General features: G+C 39.9%; 2 protein-coding genes across 2 annotated transcripts in view; both read left to right on the top strand.

Moving 5' to 3' along the window:
* Positions 1 to 1,471: 1,471 nt before the first annotated feature.
* LOC309669590 (F-actin-monooxygenase MICAL3-like) lies at positions 1,472 to 22,904 on the top strand (the record flags this gene model as incomplete). Its single annotated transcript, XM_082480310.1, has 11 exons — positions 1,472 to 1,493; positions 4,141 to 4,336; positions 9,096 to 9,340; positions 10,475 to 10,564; positions 13,755 to 13,892; positions 16,105 to 16,167; positions 19,365 to 19,469; positions 20,101 to 20,235; positions 20,630 to 20,721; positions 22,321 to 22,795; positions 22,882 to 22,904. The coding sequence occupies 11 exons, from the start codon at positions 1,472 to 1,474 to the stop codon at positions 22,902 to 22,904; spliced, it is 1,584 nt and encodes a 527-aa protein (XP_082336436.1).
* LOC309686098 (F-actin-monooxygenase MICAL3-like) overlaps positions 22,853 to 24,400 on the top strand; it is a 31,263-nt gene continuing 29,715 nt past the window's right edge. Inside the window, exon 1 of the mRNA XM_082498636.1 lies at positions 22,853 to 24,193. Coding sequence (XP_082354762.1) covers positions 22,933 to 24,193 — 1,261 coding nt within the window. The 5' untranslated portion in view covers positions 22,853 to 22,932. The remainder of the gene's footprint in view (positions 24,194 to 24,400) is intronic.

Here is a 24,400-nt window from a genome sequence, read left to right as displayed (position 1 = left end):
TGTGAATTTTATAATACAATGTGAGCAAATTGTTTGTCATCTTATTGTGGTAATGATACCTGCATCTCACACTTATTTTCATCCCTTAAGTAGGTTTGTGAACTGTAATGCTTTTCCTTCTGATAGTTGATGGCTTTGTGGTGCAGAAAGTTGGCTATCAGTAGCCTTTCTCCTGTTTCACATTTGGTAACAAGTTTGACAATGGCTTTGGAATTAGCCAGATAAGTCTTCATGGAACTTTTTATAAATGAAAGCAATACACCAAGTAGATGAAACGGTCCATAAAAAATCCTAAAAATCCCTTGCTGAAGCTGGTAATCAGTTGAGTTTCTGTATCACGTTCTCTGGTGTAGAGCTGTTTTCTTTGCAAAGTGAAGTGGACAGGTGTGACCAATCCCACATCTTAAGTATATGGATATATAAATTAATTAGTAAAAATGCTGGGAATGTCCTTCCTACTTCTTTAAGATTTTGAAGCACGAAATGTTTGTCAAGCACACAGGACATCTTGGCTTGACTACATCCTTTTGCATTAAAGTTTAGGCAGATTTTCTATCTTTTCTGTTTTTTAACACAGTTGCGTTGAGTCACTCCCACTTATAGTTTGTGCTGTGATAGAATTGCTTTGATTCTCTATGTACCAGTTTTACTGGATCTTCATGATGAGAAGAGCAATGATGATTTGTATTCTGAATAACCTGAAAGATCATATCCGTTCACAAAATGCATATAAGCAGATATCAGCTTAATTTTCAGTCCTCTTTTACCTTAGAGTGATTGCTGTCAGTCTTTCTCCCCACTGCATATATTGCATCATTGAAACAAGCATTTTTTTTTTAATACTCCTTTAATTTCAATTAATTAGATGGGAATGGGTTTATATTTCTTTTGTTGTTTGTTTGTTTTACTTCAAAAAGGCTGGCAAAGACCCCTTACAATTGTTAGAAAACAAGAGAAGTGAAATAATGTCAGATGATTAAAAAGTTCTTGTGCTTTTAGTTATCCTTTTTTTGCTGCTGTGGACTTTGCAGCTATATTGGGGTATGCATCAGAAGAGAACAAGTTAAAAACAGCTTGTGAAAAGATATTTCTGTTGAAATAGCTGAGCCTAGCTGACGGCTCTGCTGTGTATAAAGAGTTCCAAGTAGAAAAACTCTTGTCTTATGCTGATTTTAGTATATTCCTTTTCTTTTTCCCTCACCTTGGTGTTCTTGCATTACCCAGAGTCCTTTGGTTTTTCACTGTCAGACAGAAGTGGCAGAGCGATATTCCAGGTCAGTTCCCCTGTTACTGTGAACTCAGGGTTGGGGAGTGTAACCCAGACTGCAAAAATAGATTTGGCCGACGTGGTATCACCATCTAGAGAGAATGAAATCAAATGTGAATCCCAGCTGAAAAGGCAGTCCACTTCCACTAAACTTTGAAAATACTAACACAACATAAGGCTTAGCAACAGGAAATGGTAAAGACCATGGTATCCCTGGAAATGGAAGGTAATATTCCTGCCTGCCACCTGAGCAAGATACTGTGGTTTATACCATAAAGAATCCCTGTAGTTCCAGCTGAGGGCACAGCAGCCACTTGCCTACATCATAGAAGGTTCAATAATACTAAGGAAGAGAGAAAAACACTCCTGGCAGTTGTCTTTATGAGATTTTATCTTTCTGGAGAGGGGTTGGAAATGAATGCCACTAAGTATTGCAAGGCCTGTGTATTTTTGTGTGAAAGACTAAGATGGTACTGAGGGAGTAATTGCCCTGAAAAAAAGGCTGTTAGGAATAAACTGAGAAACTACAAAGGATGGAGAAAGAAAACAAAATCTGTATTGAAGGTCAAAACGTGTGAGGATAAAGTAAACGTTGCCAAAGCTCATGCTGGGTTAGACTTTGCAAAGGAAAGGAAAGCAAACAGCTGTATTCCTTAAGAATGTAATTAAAAGCAAGGTAAGGAAAAGCAAAAGTGGGTCCACAGTGAAGATGGGGCTGACAAAATGCAATTTTAGGTATAGTCAGGCAATCAAATGAATACCTGACCTCCAATTTCAGTTGGGATGATGGCATTGGACATGGGAGCAAAAGAAGTCACTGTGTAGCAAGAGCTGGAAATGGAAATTAACCCAATGAAGCTGGAAGCAAAATTTAAATATAACTAAACTGTGATGAGTGGAAATAAAATTTGACCATATAGTCTTTGTCTCAGAAGAGTGGGAGAATTGTACAATAAGATTGTGAGCTTTGTGGCAACATTTTGTGATTAAATCAAGCTATCCTGATGTACCTTGAATATCTCATTCAGGGTAATACTATGTGACCTCTGGATGACCTACAGATAAAGAATTAAAAAGAAAAGGAAAAAAAAAAAGAGAAAAGGTGATCTGAACAAATACATATAATTTAAACAGTAGGTAAAACGCCTTCTTTGAAGGAATAACTAAAGACTGCTAATTCTGCAAGTGAAGTCCTTTGACCTTATGAAGGTAAGTGGTATAAAAGGTGGTGTGGATTCACCAAAGACTATGCAGGACCAGCTTGACAGCTTTTATCGACAAAGTAACCGATTACCTCCGTAAGGGAAATGTAGTGCATTTGAACAGTCTGGACTTCAGTAAAGCACCTGAAGGCTGCAACATGGAAATAATTATTTAAACTGGATAAAATAAGGGAGTAGTGTCAAGTAGCTAGGAAGTTGGCTTAAATGAGAGATTAGAGGTTTTATTGAAAAAGGAAATAATGGGGTTGGATGTCATCTACAGACTGTGGAGTTTCACAAAAAATAATTTGGGGACAGATCTTTGTAATACTTTTGCTAAGGTTACTGGCAGAAAAGAAAAAATCTGCTAATGAAATTCATTGCTGAGGCTACATTTCAAACCCTCATCAATGCAGAGGAGGATAGGCACGTCATACACCAAGAACTGCAAAATGTCGCAGACTGTAATCATAAAAATAGAAATGTAATAGTAGAAAGTAGCAGGTCATGCACTAAGAAAGTGTGCAGAATTTTGGCTACCAACAAGGTGCTTATCAGTTGAAAGCAAAGAAGGAGAAAGATCTGAATATCAGTCAGTAAATAAAAGTCACCAGTATTATGTGGCGTATAAATAGGCAAGTGTGTTCTCAGCATGTATCAGATGAGAGATTTCTGGCAGGGTTGTATGTTATGCTGATAAGGCTTCATCTGGAAAGCTGTGTTCAATTCTAATCACGCAGGTTCTGGAAAGATTAATCCAAACTGGGACAGGTGCAGAGACCTAGGGGATGATCAGTGTACTGAAGAGATTATCTCATGAGAGGAAGCCTTGGCTTGTGTAGCAAAGCAAAACAGAAGCTAGGAAAGATTGCACTCTGTAAATAGTAAGCTGGGTGAGGGTAAACAGTGGCACGGTATTTAAGCTAAAATACTAGAATATCAAAAAGAAATGGATGAATGCAGGTTAGAATTTAATTCATTGAGTGCCACAGTGGATGAAGCTCCTGCGTAATTTTCTCCAATTGTCTAGTTCACATCTCCTTGCAATTTTCTGGGATTCATGGGATTTGTGCTTGCAAACATCTCACCTAGACTTTTCCCTGTGGTTCATTTAATCACAAACTCGTATTAAAAAGCAAATTAATTCAAGTCTATAAAAACTTTTTAAACTTGCTCCAGGTGGGCCTTTTTCATTCCCTTCCTTGCCTATCTTAAGTAGTAGTAATATTTTTTTGCTCCCTGACTCTGTAGACCTACCTCGACTGGTAACAGTTTTAACATTATGCAGCAGGATTGCTCCGTAGCATTCCTACTTTTGCTCATAGAATACATGCGGTCTGTGGTCAGGCCTTCCCCAATACTTATTACATAGGCGTCATTGCAGCTCTTGTTCTTGCAGCTAAAATGTCCCTATTTCCTCTCTCAACTAGGACATTTAACGTTCTTTTTAGCATCTATTAGCCAAAACCACTAAGATTCCCTTTTGCAGTCTGGCTCCCCAGCAGGTTCTGCCAGTAGTGGAGATCAGGATAATGACATAAGGTATTCTCTCGCTTTATTTAACTCCCTCTGCTTCATGCCCTTTTTCTCCCAATTGCTCAATTTCTTTAAAAAAAAAAATTACAGTTCTGACTGTTGCATTTATTGTTTATTCACTGGCTTATTCTCTAGGTTCTAATGTAAATGGGCTGGAAGAGCCCAGCCTTGCTAAACGGCTGCGTGGCACACCTGAGCGGATTGAGCTGGAGAACTACCGACTGTCACTGCAGCGGGAAGAAGAACTGGAAGAGGTTCCTGAAGAGACGCTAGCAGAGCATAATCTGAGCAGTGTATTGGACAAAGGAACAGAAGAGGATGTGCCCAGCAGGTTAGCACACATTGTCCATCAGCCTTTTTATACCCATCCAAACAGACTTCTGCCTGCTTTTTCCTTAGCTCTTTTTAACATTGAAAATGTTCTGCATATGTACAGGTATTTTATCTTGTAATTTCTGTTCTTCTAAATAGCTTACCACCATTCTTAGAAGACACCTATAGTACTATAATACCATGAAATTCAGTCCTAAGTTGGAAGGGATTTTTAATTTTTTTTAAATGTATCAAAGACAATTGAGTCTTTTGAGCAAACAGAATGTGGATTCAAATGGGAGGGAGTTCCAAAGTTAACTTCTCTTCTGTATGTTTTGCATTACCATTCAAAAAGATTTGGGTTTAAAGATTCAAGCTTGACACATGTATTCCTGACTGAATGCTGATGCAATGCCTGAGAGATATTAATTTGAAGCAATAGTTATGGCTGTTGGAAAACATACTGTACCTTCACAAATTTATCCACAAAATGGTGCATAAGCACAGCAGGATCCAAATATATGCAGGTAGAGCTACAGGAAATAGTTGTTGCAAGATTCATTGAGAGAAAATACTTGATGAAGAATGCTTGTGAACTTTATAGTTAATCACACACTTTTTGCAGCGTCTCGACCTCTTAATATGGTTTCTAATCATCTACCTTTGTAGCAATAACAACCCTTACCTTTTCAGCTCTTGGTGTGTCCACTAGTTTTCTTGAAATAAACTCAGAAAATGCTGCTACTGGTTTCCTGAGACTTAGATCCTACAAACATATTCTATGTATGCATTACCTACAGGCATAGGGCTGTATGAGAAATTCCTTACTACATTTATGCGTGTTAAATTGAACCGGATTGGAGTGGTGAAGAATGCAGGAATGAAAACATTAATTAAAATGTTTACAGGATTAATGTAGTACAGAATGTGTCATTTATTTATCTGATAAGATAAGTTTGAAGATGCAGAATCTGGAAAGGAGTAACTTTTAGTAGCCTGAACTCAGCCTTGACAGAGAGTGTGTATATGTGGATTCATGAAGGTGTTGCTTTCAAATAAGTGCCTGGCAACTTCTAATATCTTGTGCAGCTGTTTTCTCTGAAACCTAAATAATAATTTTTGATTAATTTCTTAACATATTCATTTCTTTAGAAGATACTATTTTGACATTTTACATAATGGAGATCTTATCTAGTGCTCTGGTTGAATAATCTTGGGACTATTTGTGGGAGTTGCAAACTCTATTTGCTTCACTCATCCTTCCTTTAGCTCCCTGCTCAGGCCTAGGAATTATATCAACTGTTACAGTGTTGATATTGATATTAATATGTGACATTAATGATACTGAGAGGGTTTTTTTTCCCTTTGTTTCTAGCTCTTAAACAGAATTTACTAGTATGGAGTATTATTATTGGTCTTGATTTAAGTAAATCGGGACACAGTAGGGCTACTCAGTAAATGGCAGAAGACTTCCAAAGGAGGAGAGGAGTTAGTTAAAAAAAAGTGGAGTTTTGGTGTTTTGGCATGCAGCTGTTGGTCATCTCCAAGAGGTGTTTTGCGAGATTGTGGAGACTGAGGGCAGTACATTCTTAGGTTACCGAGTTTGATTTCTGCTCATTGGGTGCTACATTTAGCTCCCTTTGTCCTACAAATTCCAATATCCTATATTAAACTGACTATTTCTGTCCGTAATAGATGGATAATTCTGCATGTGAAAAGGAGTGTTTAGTGGGCAAATCACACTCTATAGTAGAGAGGAAAGAGAAAATACATCAAGTTCCCTGTCAGTTTGACCTGGAAAAATTTCTGTCCTAAATCCAAATATGTCAAGCAATTTACTGAGAGCATTGATAAGGCTGTGTGGGCCAAACATCAGAGAGAGAATTTTTTAGATTATGTAGTTACCATGTATCCTCCATTCAACTCTACCCACTCCCTGATATGCCACAGAAAGCCCCTCCCAAAAAAGAAAGGGAAAAAGCCTGACCACTATTTCAGCAACAAAAGAACAAAAAGTTTGACTCCTGCAACAAGCCAACCAAAGCCTTGATTTGATCATCTTCACTGTCTTGGTGTAGTGCCTCAGGGTTAGGAGAGGGCAGAGGAGATGGGGAACTTTTTGTTCTCTCCATCTCTTACTGAGTGATGGATTGGACTTAAAGGTTCAGTGAGGTGTTAACTCTAAATCAAGCAGAGATCACGCACAGCTTCCCATCACGCACACACTTAAGAGCATGCACACTGCAGAGAAAATTTGACAGTACTCAAAGTGTATTTTTTCAAAAAAGAGTTAATCTTGTGTAAGCTCCAACAACAAAAAAGTCATTTAAGCAAACCAAACCCTGACTACAAAGCTTTTGAGGGGCAGAAAACCCTTTAGATGCCTTATTAATCCCCTTTAACTTGCAGTAACTCCCAGTACATTATCTACAGTTTTGGTATAATACTTGTGGCTTTTCGAAGAAGTGTCATTGGACAGCTTGTGCTGTATGGGTTTGTATGGCAAGGGAAGAGAAGAGCTTCGTTTCCACAGTTTAGGTTTTGGTTCCTCTCCCCAAAGCTGAATCTGTGTAGGTACACCTTTTTAATCAGATATTCAGCTACTTATACAAGTTCTATAAAGCAACCTATTTTGGTCTTTGATTTCTGCTTTACAGAAAAAAAAAAAAAAGTTTCAGCTATTGAATTAATTTCTGTGGCACAGAGTTGCCATGCTGAAAGGAATGCCCACTGTACCAGGCCATCTCACTGCCATCTTTCACCTTCTCATTTCGCAGTGTTCAAAGGTCAAACAAAAACCAAGTTATAAATAAAAGCCAAAGAAGGTAAAGTGAGCTATGTGGTAAAGAATTTATGTCGTCAGTATTGCATGCGACAAGCCCGCTGGTTGAAGAGCAGCAGCTCGTCGCATTCAGCAGTCATGGCAACAGTTTGAGCAGCAGTAAACCTTATTGACAGCACACAAAACCCCCAGCATGCAGCACCTGTCAGGTTTATTTCCATACCAAATGGTGGGAAGGTTAATCAGGGAGGAGGGCAACATCACTTTTTTGTCTCTGTGACAATATCTGCGTCAAGCCTTTGGAATATGATTTAGCCTCCTGGAATATGCACCAAGTCCATGGCACGCAACAGTGTTTGTATTCAGTATTTAGCATTTGAAAACCAGACAACTTGTTAAAAATAGGTATGCTGTGAAAAAGTGGGTTGTAATTTGAGCAAAATAATGTTATATATATGCAGAACAGTGAGGAGAATTAAAGAGCCTATGGACAGAAGTACATGACAATCAGAGCATGAAAAAAGTGTTGTTTTTCTTATTAGCTTTGCTAGCAAAAATAGTCTCTCAGACAAGTAGATGAATAAAATCATGCAGATATGATGTGTTCGTGTAGGGGTAGACTAATTTGAAGTTCTGCAATAACTGCAATATAAGAGCGCTACCATATATCTTTTTTTAAAAAACTGTCAGTTTGTCACATACTGTAATAACACCTGTTATTGGGAAGCAGAATTACAACAACTGTACAAGCCATATTTTATAGACCTACATGAACTGTAAACTTCATTATTTTTAACTTGTCTGTTTTACCTCTCATTGTCTATATGGAATGGGTTCTGCCAAAGGCTGTTAACTACAATGATGGCTGTCATAAGGAAGCAGCAGAAGTGGAATACTGTTGTCAGATGATTCACCCAGACTTTAGCCATTCACAGTTTTTTCCATCAATCCAGATGAATTTGGGCCTTTTAAGATTTATATTGGAAGCATCCAGCTGTTGCTCTACTAAATGCAGTTCTTTCATGACAATGATCTATTAAGGAAAAACAAAGGAAGAGGACCTTTTCACCCTGCAGATATATTCTCTGAATGTGCTGTAGTTCATGTTCACTTTCCAGTGACAAATGCAACTATCTTTTTCCCCAGTATTTCTAGGTGGTCCAGCATGTAAGAGTGAGCTAGATTAAATGTCATTGTATAGGTGGTTACATTTCTTGCCCCTGCTGCTTATACCAAGGAACTGTTACAATTAAACAGAGATGTCTACTAAAAAGCACTAATGATTTACTGTTTTGCATGGTTTAGACTTTGCTGTGAGAATAATAAGCCCATTATTGTAATTATCCTTGCACTGCTTCATACAGTTTCTTGCCATTATGTACATTGTGTGCTTAATTTCATATATATTATAGTTCTGGCTGCGATATAGAAAAGTGAGGAATTTTGTATTTTTTTTTTCTCCAGCTCTTCTTAGCTCACATGCTGTATCCTTTGGCCTGATAGTTGTGTTGTGTGTTCTTTCTACTGCCAAATCTTTCTGTGGTTCACCTCAGCAAGTGCCAGAACATCTTAGCTGTCCAAAATGCCAGCATTAGCTGCCATTATCAAAAGACGTGACCTTCTACATTCTGACACTGCTAAGAACTCTTCCACTGGTTTATCCAATGTGATATGAAAAAAGTAGTTTCTTTCTGCTGTACTCAACTGTCATGAACTGTAACAATTAATGCTGCACAAATATTTGGACTTGGCTTCACAGGCACTTTTCTGCTGCTTCACCTTCTTTAATAGAAGCAGGGCAAGGACCATACTGCAGCCCACACATGATGATGTCACTAAGATGCCTATAAAATATTAAAAGCAGAAAATTAGTATTATAGTTTCCATCATACATTTTGGATTGTATGTATTGAAACAACTTGGCAGTGATCTAAGACTGATCTAGGAAATATTAACTAGTTGTTTCTTTATCTTCTTTTTTTCTAAACCCTTACAGTAGTTCAGAGTCTGAAATGGAGGAGGAAGATGAGGAGGAAGAAGATGAACTACTGCTGCCTCAGCAACCTCCTTCAGACTTGGGTGGTGTGCCATGGAAAGAGGCTGTGCGTATCCATGCCCTCCTGAAGGGAAAGAGTGAAGAAGAGATTGAAGCTGAGGAAAATCATGACATTGAGGACAAAGAAGATGAGGAGGAGGAGGAGGAGGAAGACGAAGAGGAGGAAGACGAGGAGTCGAGCGAAGGTTAGACAGATTGATTTGTCCTTCCTTTCTGCTAGACAGCAGGGAAAACTGAGTTGAGTATTTGCCATGCAGAATGAGAAATATTTGCCTTGGAAAACTTTTCTTCTTCTTTCATTTCTTTATTGCTTTGATTTTTGAGGGAGTTATTGTCAAGGAAAGCTTTAGGTGGATCATTCTGGATACAGAAGATCTTTGCCCACAGGGCAGTTACAGCACTAGTACCAACTCAATATGCTTCCCATACACCATGCCAACATGTGCAATTCACAGCTTTGTGACACTGTGTTGTTTTATTGTTGGTTTTTATTATTATTGGATTTGAATTGGATTTGAATGTGCCCTTTGTTCTTTGGCAGCAAGAGCTGGAAGCATTGTGGATGTAGTGTTTTCAGTTTTGCAGAGTGCCTCACTCAGGGGTAGTGCCCTGTGACTGTCATCAGGACATCACAGGAGAAGTTGCTTGTAGCTCTTCTTAGTTAAAAGATGGTCTTGAGAAGTCAGGGAGTTCAAATGGTTCCCATGTTAGCTCTGAGCGATTTCTTTGGAAAATCTTAGGGAAAGACTCCTTCCCCTGTGTTTGTCTCAGTCATCAAAATGCAAAGTTTGTGCTAAGAATAGACATGTTTCCAGTGTTTCACCACCATGCCAAATTTCTCACTGATCTTGTCTTTGTCTTTGTACTCACATTTCCTTTTTGTGAAGACTAGCAGACTCCAAAGAGCTTCTTTGTGAAAGTCTTTGGCTGCTTAGTGCAAGCAGAGGTCCAGTTTTTTGAGTCTAAGTGGCAGTTTTGTTGATGAGCTCAGCAGGCTGCTTGGCTACATTTTCAATGTAGGAGCTGTATCTCCATAACTGAAGCCTGTGGAAGTCAAGACTGCTTTTTAAGTATGGTAACATGCATGTTGTGTGTTTAGTCTGCTAAGCCATGGTGTTCTTGGACAGCCATTGTTTCATTCAAGCAGTTTTCCTGTCGGACACTTTGAACACAACAGGAGTACGGGGAGTTGCTGAATTTCCAGCCAGTCTATCTTTCTGATTCTGTTCTTTTCTTTCTCTCTTTCTCTCTCTTCATCGCTTGTGTGTGTACACGCGTGTCTGGTGTTATATATGGATGTGTGGTTCCCTCTGCTGTAGAGGGGGAGTATTGCCCTTGGGAGAGCGAGCTGCAGCAAGGTCTCTGGCTTCAACGTCTCTCAAATGAAGAGGACACGGGTACATTTAAAGGTACCCATATACCATCTCCACTTCCATTTCCCCGAAGGAGGGGGGAATGCTTTAAAGAGCAGGTCCCACATGAGAAGTTTCTGTGTTTTATTTAATTGCTTTACCAGCTCCCTAAAAACTGATTTGGTAGCTGTTGTTATCACAGAATCACAGAATGGTAGGGGTTGGAAGGGACCTTCAGAGATTATCTAGTCCAACCCCCAATCTTTATCTCCTAGTCCAAGTGCCATATATCATGTCTGACATTACCACTGGGTTTAGGAAAAAAATAAAGCTCAGGATATCTAGGGAGCCTGGACAATTTGCTACTGTAACGTGCAAACATGCATGAACAGTGTCGCCCATATATTTAGGAGTTTCAGATTGGTTCCATACACACAAACTAATTACACCTGTGCAATATGTCAGACACATGGGACACATCAGAAGTACTGCCTTTTAGATTGCCCGTGTCAGCAAACTTGCATTTTTTGTTGTTGTCCTTTGTGAGTGTGTGTCTGTGGAGAGAGTCTGTGGGGGAAGCCTGTGGGGGAAGCTAATCAAGCTTCAGCAACCCCTCAAGATTTTTCAAACAGTCATATAATGGGCATAAAATTAATCTGACATTCCAATCAAATGCGTTGTGTTATTTTCCATGATGCATTCTCTTGTGGTTTATTTCTAATGGTCCTAATAACTTGTTAATTCCTTATTCCTTCATTGTGGTTCATTAGAGCCAGAATACATAAGAGGAAAATCCAAGTGCCTTCCTGCAGGTAAGAGGGCATATGCAGTTGTCAGACTGCATATTTTGGAGCTTATGGTTGTAACAACTGTAGCTTAACTTCTGACTTTCTGACTTTTTTTTTTAAAAAAAAAAAAAGGAAGAAGAGGTGTTATAATTTTTCCCAATTTAACTTTTCTGATGGAAAGAATGAGAAGTATTAGTAAGGTGGCTGAAGAGCGTAACTGAAGAAGTTTCCCAGTTTCCCCTGTTGCAGTTGGTAGTGTGCTTTAGACCTGACTCCTAAAGAGTTGATTTGCAGGTGGCTTCTCATTCCATTAAAGTTAAACATTGAGATTGCTTGCTGCTTGTGAAGTGCTGGTAGGTGCTAGGGGAACTGGAGGGGAAAGCTACTTTTCCAAATGTAAGTGCAATTAATGTCCAGCTTCCTGCAAAGCTTAGCAGGCATCCTTGAGGGAAGGCTGTTACACCAGGTGTTGTTTGAAATTCTCAAGAATTTAGACCTCAAGGAAATGTTAGGTTTGCCTTTTAGCCAAGCAGCAGTCTTTCATGGCTGGCTGTGCTGCTATTTATTTCCTGGAAAAGGTGAGGAGGACCCATGTCCTATTTAGGACAGGCTCATGCCTCTGTTTAGAGACGTGCGGAGTAGCTGAAGGTGTGTATGTTACACTGGTCTAAATCCCAGCAAAATCCATTTTAAAACATGCAAATCATGTGGGACCTGCTCTTTCTGAGCCTTGCTGAGTGACTATATACTTCTCAGCCATTGCTGGCAAACCTAAACCTTTTAACACAAAATTGTGCGTGGTGATGCAAATGCTAACTCTACTCATCTTGAGGCCTGCATGTGAGTGCTTTGGTATGGAGTGAGAAAAGCCCAGGTTCCTGTCCCTGCAGGATGTCCAGTAGCTCTGGTGGACCTTGTGGTTGTGCTTATTGATATGAAAACTATCTGATGAGGCAACAGAGTCATAAACCTGCTAAATACTTGTGAATCCCGCTCTGCATTTGAGTTTGTACATATGAATCCTTTTCCCCTGTAATAACCAGCTGGTGATTTTTTCCTTCCTGCAGTTCCTTTTGTCTGTTTCTTCTGCAGTTTTAATGCCAAATGTCACACACAGTCAATCCTGAAATGGAAGTCTCAAACACTTTGTCATGTCTGGGGAAAACATGGCCAGGAGAGAGGAACTTACTTAAAACGAGACAGCAGGAAATAATGAGTGTAACCTCTAAATGCTGCTAATGTTTCTTATGTCCTTCAAACACTAGTCCACCATACAAATATCTAATTGCTTTTGAGGTTCTAAACTGCTGAAAAAGTGTTTTGCCCTTCTCAGTGGTTATCCCGCTGTTGTGAAAATTAACTTTCTACTTTATAAAGTAAGTGGGCATTTTACTTTTCAGGATGAATTATTTGCTTTTGAGGACCACTCCTGCAGACACTGAATACCAGTCCCCTGTAGAATGAGTTATTTTATTATGGATAAATAGCCACATAGTATATAGCAATAAAGACAGGGTCTATTAATATAATATTCACCTCAGAGTAGATCCTCCCGAGGTGCGTATTCTGCAGCAGTTAAGCAAGTTGCTTATCAGTTGCTTTAGGTGCCCGTTGTTCCCTTTGACACCCCGTAAGTTGTTGAGCTTTGTGTAGGCAGGTAATTGAGGAGTAATGAAATTTTTTTAAACAAATTCATTTTTGCAACAGGAAGTTCCTTCCGGAGAGGTGAGGCGCTGTTAAGTCAAGGAAAATGCTGTTATTCTTCAGAAAAAAAGATCTACCCTTCAAACAAGTCAGTACAAAACAGCACAAGTAAACAAAGTAGCATTTTAAGTGCTAAAGTAAGTGTGTGCCTTTGTGTGCATACACACATATACGGACACATGTGAAACTCTGAGATCCATGATGTAGTTTAATTCACAAAGAAATTTGTACCCAGCATAGGAAACAGTACTTAACCCAATAGGAGGGAATGAAACACCTTTTGTTTTGGTGCATCAAACTACAATGCAGATTGTCCCTTGCCTTTAACAGCAAGATATCTTTGGCAATAATCATAACAAATAGGCTGAAGGAGCTGGAAATTTCTGCTAAATTGGTATTAACATACCACATACTGTTGGACACCCAGAGAATGTCTTTCATTTCAGTGAAGCTGCTTGCAATAGAGGTAATCTACAATGAAGTTTTAATAGCATCTTTTTGCCTTTGGAATGGCATTTTTCAGCTTTGATGGGGAGTATGAGGAGCGCTGTATTTGGTGTATGCGTGCACACACAATGCTGAGCTTTTTCTATCTGTCTTGCAAACTGATCTTAGCCAGTAACATATTCTTTTCTTGTTCTCCTATTTCCTTTCCTATGATGTGTTACCTTTCCTTCCCACTGTTCTCCCATCTTTTCCTCCCTGTCCTTCATACCACCCTGCCTACAACCTGGCATGCCATACCCTTCTGCTAGCTGGAAACCTTAGACTGCAGCAGATTGTAAATCCCGTTGATCCTCTGGAGATCCTGGCAGATGTGCACTGGACACACATCCGTGAAAAAGAGGAGGAGGAAAAAATGGTCCCAACTTCAAAGTCCTCCACCTCCAGAGGTAATCTCCCTCTCAGCCCTGCAGCATCAATCCCTAGATCATGGTTGCAGCTGTTTAACTCTGTTGCTTCTGTGCCTTCAAGAGCAGTGTACTTCAGCAGGGGTAGCAGTGATTGAAAGGAACTACTTTCAGATTACACGGAAATTACACTTGGTTAAACATTTTGCTTTTCAGGTCAGTGTCTACTTAAAACAACTGCTTTCTCAGCTCCGTGGTGGTGTGACTTCTTCTGACCCATTTGTCTGCCTGCTTTGATTCCATAGCATTATACACATGATTTGGTGGTGCTGGCAAATCGCCCTCAGTAACTGACTTTAGGGATAGCACTGCAAGCTGTAATGTGCTTTTTGTTGCAGTGCGGACTCTATACGTCTTTAGGGAAAGCTGAAGGGCTTTGTGTACCTACTACAGCAAAGATAGAACAGGATTGGCTTCTGTGTTGAGTATAGTTCTCTGCTGCTGCTTTTCAAAGTGTGTAACTGCATCTGCTATTAGCAGGGAATAATTGAGTTTAAAGGGCTTGCAAATCTGACCAGCTCCCTGTATTTAAGATTTGACAGTATATCTATTTTTTTTGAAGTGAGGTGTAATCTTTTAGAGTTGCCAATTATTTAAAGGAAAATTTTGGAGGGGGAAAATGCCAACAGTCTAGCTCTCTTGTAAGCACCTTCCAGCAGTCCCTGTTGACCTTGTTCTAAACTATATTACAGAGTGTATTATATACAGTGTGTATATTACAGGTAAGTATGTCAGAGGTGCTTTACCTATGTAGAAGCCTACGCTTAATAAAAGTTAACCATGCAGTTGATGTGTGGTGGTCTTCTCTCAAAATCTGTAACCATTGTGCCAGAATTGTAGAGGGAGTAAGTATGCCATGGGAAGGGGTGTCTTTTACGGGAAATGTGAGATTAAGTTAATGACTGATCTGTATTAAAAAAGCCTAGGGCTTTACCTCGTATTGACTGATCATGTTCCATTCCAGGTAATTTTCTTTTCCTCATAGTTCTGGATGTTTGCGTTTTTTTAAACCCTGGTCCAACTTGATACACAGTTCTAGATCAGTTTGGCTATGCCTATAATTGCAGTTTGTAGAATGCACTGGGATTTTCTGATGTGAAATCTGCTCCCTACAAGTAAGAGATGGGTATTTCCTTCCTGCTGCAACCACAGAAACAGGCTTTGTTGGACTGTCTGTAACATTCAGTATTGCTAGAGTAGTTGCTTAATGTTTAAGAACTCTAAGTAAAAAATGTTAACAGAGTTTCTTAGGCTTGCTACAATTAAGGTTACTTTAGCTTCTGCTTGAGGGCCTTGTAGCACTACAGGTTCGGAGTTTTTCTTTTAATTTGTGTTTTATAATTCCTACTTTTCCATAGTGTGTTGGTACAGTTGTCAGCAAAGGAAAGGAAAACCTGTGTTGATCCTTCCAAATTGATTTTGTGGTCTTTCCAGCTTCCTTTGGGAAGCAAGGCAATATTTCCTTCCCTTTCCCTAAATCTGGGCCAAACTAGGACAATCCTGATCAATAATAGATTAGCTGCTTCAATTACTTTGTCACACAGTACAGGGATGTGTAGGCTTATCAGCAGGCTTGGGGTTTTTTTTAAAGGCTTATCACGAATAAGTGCTGGTGGATACATCATAAGTTTAAAATTTGAGTTCAGTAGACAGATTTGTTATGGCTGAGCTGTATTCTGTGATATGAGGTGTTTAGAGAGCCCATCAGAGTATCACCACTGATATGGTTTGATCTGAAAGCCTGGGATAGCGTGATGGTGCACAGAAGCCCCTGTCATTCTGCTTTGGGCAGTTGTCTTCATCTGCTGGCATTTGCACCTGGGCAACGCAGGTTCTGAGATGCCTGTTACGACCCTCCCTCTCCTGTTGCTCAGCTGTTTCATCTATGAGTTTCCCTCCTCTGCAGGGTTTCAAGTAGAGGACAGCAGCAGCAACCTGCTGATCAGGTGCAGTGTTTTTCTCACTGTGCTGTCCATGTTTTCTCTAACACTACGGATCCTAAAGGAAGATTAGGCCCCTGATGTTTGTATGTTATCTTGATTTAAATCCCAAGCCTGGAATCTGTTGTTTAACATTTCATAGGTTTTATTCCTGTATTTGCTACTGAAAAATTTCCCTTTGTCACTCTTCTGTTTTAGAAGCTTACCGATGGTCTAATTTTCATTTCTTACAATTTATTGTTTTTTAAATTCAGCATCCGACCTTCCCTCCGTACGCCATGAGGCGGTACAGGCGTGGCTGGAGACGGTCCCTGGAGGTAGTTTGGTGATGTTCTATGTATTCCAATGCACAATAACCCTGCCCGTCTCTTCTCCATGCCTTCAGCAGCTGAGCTGGTACTTTAACCCTGGAACTTATGGCCCTGTCGCTACTGCATGACTGGACATGGAGGGAGGGAGGAAGGGGGAGTGTGCATGCACGCCTTGCTCAGACAGTCCATTCTTGCATGAACTCAACATTTGTTGTAACCCTTCTGAAGGCAGGCCAAACAGAGAGGTTAGCTTGGGTGTTATGAAGTAGAAGGAGGAATCTAGTTGAGTGCTTTGATTTGCTTTGTAAACTGAAGACTGGACCAGTTATTCTTCCCCTACCTCCTTGACTAAAAGAACATGGGGCTTTCTTGCAGTCGAAAGATTAAATGACAGAAAGTGCTTAAAATAGTTGCAGTTCTCTGTAGCTGCAACTGCTGTAACTGCAAACTCTAGTTGTCTGGTGGAGGAAAGAAGAATGAAGTTGAAGCTGGGATCTTTAGGAATAGTGATGGCTGTTGTGTGTTCTTTGACTTGGAGTTCGCATTATTTGAGAAAGCCTCAGGGATGTTGAAGGATGGTAGAGCTCAGCTGCTTTTTTTATGTGGTCCTCTAAGGTCTATTACAAAACCAATGGGCATGAAGATTCTGGGATTAGAGTAAGGGGGTAAATTTGTGTAAAGCAGTGGAGGTATCTAGATCAGTGGAACAGGAGTAGTTTGTGGCTAGGTAGTTGATCTACAGCTAAGTTGCTTTGGCACATCAGAATATCCAGCTTGCCTATAAAACTTTGCTTCTGCTGCTGCTTTGCCAAGGCAGCAGCATTTACAAGATGTCTGCACACGATACAGTCTGCTCACAGCTGCTAGCTGAGACGAACCAAGTGCTGATCCCAGTTTCTGGCTGCCATAGTGTGTAGCTTCTGAGTTATTGTGTGACAGCTTTTGGCCTCTTGCTCCTTATCCTAACTGCGTATACGTATATGCACAGTATATGTATAATATCACCTGCAAGCTCTCCATGTCCCTCAAAATGGGATCCACCCTTGCACCAAGTTGTTTCTTATCTATGCATCTGTAATCTTCTGTTGAGTTTTGTGTACCAACCTATTTAAGAGTTGATTTTCTCCTCTCTCTCCAACACTCCCTATGCACATCACGTCAGCTCATGGTTTCTGAACCTGAAGACACCCATATACATAGTGGTATCAGATATTCCTAACATCACAGTTACATTTTTGCAAATTTTGATTAAGATTGCTCACATTTACTGCTACCATAAAATCATCCCATGACATCATTATTTCCAAAATAACATAAGCTACTGCATACCTGAGCTACAATCAGACTGGGACACACTTTGGTTTTGTTCAGTAGATTTGTAAATGCCCTTCTAGGCAGTCCAGCCTTTGCTATAGGACTCAGTCTCCTACACATAACGTCGGTAAGATTCTGGATTTTATAAGCCTCTGATGTAAGGGAATAGGCCAGTGCTTTATCACACATAAGTGTAACTACCTTTTCACTGTAGTTGACAGAAAATAGACTAGCCCATATGGTTTATCTCTCTTAATACTGCAGAGAGGAAAAACATGGAAAAAGTGAAATTGTCAGGTTGAAGGAGGAAGGGAAACAACCCACTGAAGGCTGTGTTTTGAAATAAGCAAAAACCTGTATTAGTGAAAGAGGAGAGGCTGCAAGACCTTCATTTTAGGGAGGGTTGGTTTGTTTTCAAGATTGTCTTAATTAGCAATGTTAGCATATAAATGCTTCCAAAAGCCACATTGTCACTAATAAATAAAAAGGATCAGGGCCTACTCCCTGACTCTGAAGAAAGCTGGCACAGTGTGATTTGCTCCCATGTGGCTAAACTTTTTTTGCCATTCAGAATTGGGGGCTGCATCCGGACTGCCTATTGCAAACAGCCTCCAGCCCTACCATGGGAACCAACTGCTGGGAGTCATGCCAGGAGCCTTCCTAAAGATGACAGTATGACACTGTATACATTCAGATCCAGAAACTTGCACTGCTTAGTTTACTGGTATAGGTACAACTAAGAATATTATAAATTTATCTGTTATCGTCGTCATAGGACCATATCCTATGTGTGTAATCAGCAAATGTTTTGTGTAATAATACCTGCTGATTGGGTACACATATGCCATAGGGAATACAAAAGAGTTAAATGTCTGCATGTTGTTGAACATGAATTGATGCTAACTTGCTGCACAAATCTAAAAAATGTAGTTGACTGTACTGCGGGAAAGAAACTGGAAGTGCTTCTTTTTTTATAGTTAAATTACGTTTTATGAAAATACTTAACAAAAAAAAAAAAAGGCAAATCATCCATAGCACTAGAGATGGGACAAGGTGTCGTAAGATTTACATTTTTTAAAAAGTATCATTTCATAATGAAATTTAGACCCCACAGTTTGGTCTTATCTCTCCTCCTGTAATTAAATCCTGTCACAAGTAGTACTGTCAAGTGCCCTTTCAGAGTTACCAATTCGAGAATCTTTTCTTTATTTTGACCCAGCAAATCAAATTGTGACCTGTAACAGAAAAGAGTTTTGAATGTATCTTTTTACTTGCTTAAAAATATCTCAGTTAATTTGTGTCTTAGTTACTTGTACATCATATGAAGTCTCTTAGACCCTTTTACCAAAGATTACTGTAGCTGCACAGAGTTAAATAGTTTCCAAATGTAATAATGATCAATCTCAGAGCTAGGCTCTGTCTCTGATTTACACCCTCAAAAGCCTGTTTCAATTTCAAGATGAACAGTTGTGGTACATTGTGACGGTTCAGTTTTCACCTAATACGTGTATGCTGTAAAGGGGTGGTATCTGTTCTGGTGTGGTAAAGAAAAAACAGTAAACTATTCTGGTTTGATGTCCTCCCAGTCCCCTTCTTGTTTAATTTTTCACAAAGCCTGTTGTACAGAAAAGTCCTGGCTGCTTTCACTGCAAATGCCTTGGAGACTCCCCAAGAGCAGGCATTCCTTGATTTGTTGGAGTCTGGAAGTATCATTTCACCATAGATGTCTTTCCAGGTGACACATTTCAGGATTTCTTGTTTTGGCAGTAATTAATGAATATCTCCACTATAAACCATTGGTACAGTTCAATGTAGAACCTTTTCACTGTGTAGTTGTGTTTTTGTTTTGTTTTGTTTTGTTTTTTTCTCAATATTTGAATATATTCTAGCTCCATGTGAGGATAATGATGTGGAGAACGAGCTGGGCACAGAGCCTGCAGACACTGAAGGGCAGGCAGGTGAAGAGGGAGACACGGGTGCAGAGCTGGATGATGGTAGGGTACCGCTGTGCATCATTTAAGCCTGTTATGTGAACAGAATTGTATTGTCAGAAAATACTTTGTATGAGGGTACTTAAGCCTGATGTTATTTTTAGTGATGTAGGAGTTTGTTTCAAATAGTCAAGAGGGAGCCAGGAGTGAAGGGACAAAAAGAAAGAGAAGAACCTCAGTGCCATGGGTTGTGGAATAAATTTCTCATGTCCTGTCACCATCTGCTAACTAGAGGGCTTGGTCTTGTCTCTGTAATCAGTACTAATCCCGTTGAATAACAGAAACAGAAGTAATTTTGTGAAAAGTCCACAATATTATGCAAAAGATCTTTCCTTGCTAGTAAAATGAACTGCGTATGCCAGAAAACATTGAAAAATTTCCAGAAAAATGTGAAGGTATGACTTCAAGTACTGATTTAGTTATTTGTACTAATAGTCCCTCATTTACTGCTTAAATTACTCTAATTAGCACAAAAAAAGGAGTGAAAAATTTAGGTTTTCAGGTTATGAAAGTGATTAGCACCATGTGAATAGAAAGAAAGGATTATGAAAGATTTTTAAATAATAAATAGATGTCCTGATGGACTTGTATCCAAGATCTCTTGTTGCTTTTCCCCCAACCCATCCATGATCAGATGACATCCCATCTGATGCAGAAGCAGAGTTTCGCTTACATCAAGGCGGCATAGAAGAGCCAGAACTACAAGTCTCTGAAGATGAAGATGATGAAGAAGAAGAAGCAGAAGGTGCTTCTTGCAGTGTGACAGAAGGTAATAGCTTTCTTATCAGCGTTTGAATAATTGTAATTTCATTTGAGATAGTCTATACATTTATAAGAGAAGACAGTCTTTTGGATTTGAACCATCTCACTACTCTCAGTGGCAAGGTATGTGCTTGCGTTAACATTTTGAGAAGAGTGTTTTGAATCCATTTATTACAGCTTCCTAAAGCATGAGAACCCATCTAACTGCTTTTTCTTGTAGAAGTTTTTACGTTAAAAAGTTTGTACCATTTTGGACATTTAAAAATTTTTGACTAGATGTCCCATCTAGAATTTATAAGAAGCTGAGAAATTTGTCACTACTTGCTGTGTGTAACATTAAAAAAAAAAAAAAGGATATTAACGATCTCATGTGGTTTTGGAAACATGTTTGCTTTCCCTAGATCCATGCAAGCCATCCATCCCTATCCAGTCATCTAGTGACAGTGTTCTTCCTCTGTCTCCAGTTGATAGCCCCAAAGCAAAACAAGCAGAGGTAAGAAAGGGAATCTTTGAAGTTTTCTACTTACTACCTGTAGTTCAATAGAACAATTTGTTGGATAAACTGAAGAGGACTGACAGTAGTGGACTTTCCTCCTTTCCTATCTCTGTAATTTATGTTGATCTTCTTGAAATCTGACTTCATTTAGACTTAAAAAATAATGTACTGGTTTTATTTCTTGTCTCAGAGTGTAGTGGCTCTGTCACAGTCACACAAGGTCCCATCATAAAGCCCAAAAAGGAATTACATAGGATATTTTCATTTCAGTGTGCAGTTAACTATATATATGTATGTATATATAAAACACATAAGGGGAGCCGTAAGTAAGGTGTTTCCTGTTTATCCTGATTTGGCTACCTTTTCTGTACCAAAAGCAGATTCTGTATAGGTGCAATTCAAAATTATATTTGTATTACTTAGTAGTAACCAAAGCAGTGCTTATTTATTCCAGAGTAACAACATAGTTCAGCTTAAGGATGTGAGTTATGGCAATGACGTACTGTCATATTTTCAGCCCTGGAGTGCGCACAAGCATACTGTGGTGTTTCCAGCTACTTGTATGTAAAAGCAGGAAGTACATGACCCTTACAATGTTCAGTGCAAATTTTTCTCTCCAAAGTGTTTGGTTTGTTTTTTTTTTTTTTTAAGGGATTACTAAAAGATTAGACTTTATTCTAGAGAGTTTTGTCATAAAGTAGTTTACTTTTACAATGGACAAGTGGGATAAGGCTGGTTTGCCTACAGCAATTGCTGACAGCATTCACTTTCTGTTAAAATTGAGGTGGTTTTTTTCCAGGACCATTTAATAATTCTGGTAGACATTTATATCAGGACAGTGCTGAAATGCAGTACTCAAGACCTGGGTCTTTAATATATGTCATGCAAGCACACAGATAGATTAATGCTCTAAACCAAACTGTCTGCATTCAAAGGAAGCTGGTGCAAAAAGCTGTCATTGGAAAGAATAATACCAGAATTCAGTAGGAGGGGTCCACTGCCAAAGGGTTAAATTGTAAAATAACTAATTGTGCTACTCAGTAATATGGCAGTCTGGATGTAGGAGATGAAAACCAAGACTTCTCAGACCATTAAGGGGCAAGGGAATTGCAGCCTAATTTACTCTTAACAGAGAAAGCACCCCTTTCTTTAAGAAAGCATTACAGCAGACACTAGCCAGCAGAAAGTACTATACTGATGAAAGCTGGAGAGGCTTGCATCAAATCTGTCTGAGATAAGGGACCACCAAAATACACAGAGTTGGTGATTTGAAGGGAGAGCAGGAAAAGATAGAAATGGCTTTCAGGAATTTCATTCAATGTTTTTTCTTCCAAAAATTAAATTTGCCTTGTTATCATCTACACAGGATGGTTTATACAGTGGCACAGAAAAATGAACCGTACCTGATGAGAAATCCTAACTGATGTTCCACACCTGTGAATGGGATGCCACGTGTTGGGGTTTTTCACGTTTTGGTACTTAGATGGTCTCCTTGTTGCTAACTTCATTAAATCCAAAAAAACCCACAAAAACAAACAGAACAGTATTCTAATGTGCCCAGTGACTACTAATGTTTCCTTTTTTAATTTTTTGTAGGATGTAAAAGATCCCCTGGCTGAAGTATTCCGTGCAATAAAATCTCCAGAGGCACGCTTTTTTCCTGAGCCTTTCATTCTTGAAGAAGGACCAAAGGATGAAATTCCCAAAGACAGGAAAGTTAAGAGCCCTTTGGTGCCACGATCCCCAGTGTTATCCCAGCCGGTTGCATCACCAGAAGCCATTGCACCTACATCACTAGCAGAGTCTAAGCCAGCAGGAGCGACATTGGCTTCATCCCCAGCATCTGCTCAAATGCCTATCTGTTCCCAGCCTTTGCCTTCTGCTGAAACATCCATTCCATCCCCAGTGGAGCCTCCAGTATGTTTCCAACCTGTCCCAGCCTTAACATCTACTCCTTTAGCCAAACTGGTCCTTAGGGGCCAGGATAGTGAGGTGGAAAAACTGGGGAGCCCTACTACTGCAGAAGAAGCCCTGAAACGGAGTAACCTTGTAGAAGAATTCTGGATGAAGAGTGCTGAAATCCGGAGGAGTTTAGGACTCACCCCAGTAGACAGAAACAAACGCTCAGAGACAAACTTTAATGTATCTGCCCTTGAGACAACTCCTCTGAAGACTTTTAATACTGAGAATATTTCAGGGGATGAAAGGATGCATCTTGTGAAACCCCAGCCTGCCCCAAGAAGACAGGGACTGTCCAAGCTAGAAAACGAGCAGATATCTCTTCTCACTCCAAAATCTCCATCAGAAAAAGAGCTAAAGAGTTCCAATGAAGTAAGGAGAGATGTATCCAGCAGTTCTGGACTTGGCCTTCAGGAGAGCTCATCTAATATGAGAACTATGGCTAGCCAGAGCTTTAACACTTCTGACTCTACCATGCTTACTCCTCCATCAAGTCCTCCACCACCACCTCCTCAGGATGAAGAACCAGCTACTTTGCGTAGAAAGAGGCATCAAGCAGTCTGGCAGAATGAGGTTGAAGCCAGGTCACCTCCAACACCAGCATCAACACCACCTGCTCCCCCACGCCATGAGCCAACCTCTGCTGCCAAAGAGTCAACCCAGGCCCCAAAAGATGACGTGCGGAAGTCTTTTGCAGAGAGTGTGGATGAGATTCCATTTGCTGATGATGTAGAGGACACATATGATGACAGGACAGAGGACTCAAGTCTTCATGAAAAGTTTTTTACACCTCCTACCAGTAGGCCAAGGCCAGAGAAACCATTTCTTTTGCCCTTGGTCAAAGAAAATGGTGGTCCACCCTCAATGGAAGGAGGAATTAACCAAAAGAAGAGAGTGTTGCCTGAAATTTCTGTGGAGGCCAAGGAGCTTGCTGAAGAAAGAATGAGAGCCAGAGAGAAGTCTGTCAAGAGCCAAGCACTGCGTGATGCTATGGCTAAACAGTTGTGTAAGATGAAAGATATGGAGATGGCTGCAGCTGCTGCTGGGGTCACAAGGGCACGAAAGGCGTCTTCTATGCCCTTGAAGACCAAAGAGTTGTTTTATGACTCTCCAAAGCATCTGGCCTTGAAAATGGCAGAGGGATCTGCACGAAAGCATGAGGCTGCTAGTGAGAAGTTCTCCACTCCTGCTGCTGATGTGGCTGGACCTGAAGGGTCTGTCACCTCTTCAGAAGGCTCCAGTGGGAAGAGTAAGAAAAGAACTTCTCTTTTCTCCCCTCGTAAGAACAAAAAGGAGAAGAAATCCAAAAATGACAGCAGGCTTTCTGACAAATCTAGTGGTGGGACAGAGGAAACAACAAAGCCTAGGTCGTTATGGAAGTCTGTTTTCTCTGGGTATAAGAAAGACAAGAAGAAAAAGACTGATGACAAATCCTGCCCAAGTACTCCCTCAAGTAGTGCCACTGTGGATTCTGGCAAGCACAAAGCTTCTCCATTGGTTACTGCTGCAGGTATAACGTGTTATATATATGCGATATGTGCAAGGCACATCTGTTTTCTGCCTTAGACTGACTTGAAAAATAAGCAGTTTTTTGGAATCGGTTGTTTGTGACATTTCATCTCTATTTTAAATCTGATCCTCATGTTTTTCTTGGGTGGTCTGTTCTCTTTCTTTCAACCTGGCTCCATGGATGCTGAAAACTGCAGAGATGCAGTTA

The sequence above is a fragment of the Vanellus vanellus genome (assembly GCF_965231255.1).
Source record: "Vanellus vanellus genome assembly, chromosome: 1".
Classification (NCBI taxonomy): domain Eukaryota; kingdom Metazoa; phylum Chordata; class Aves; order Charadriiformes; family Charadriidae; genus Vanellus; species Vanellus vanellus.
Note: the sequence above shows the minus strand (reverse complement) of the source record. Positions and strands in the feature narration are given on the sequence as shown.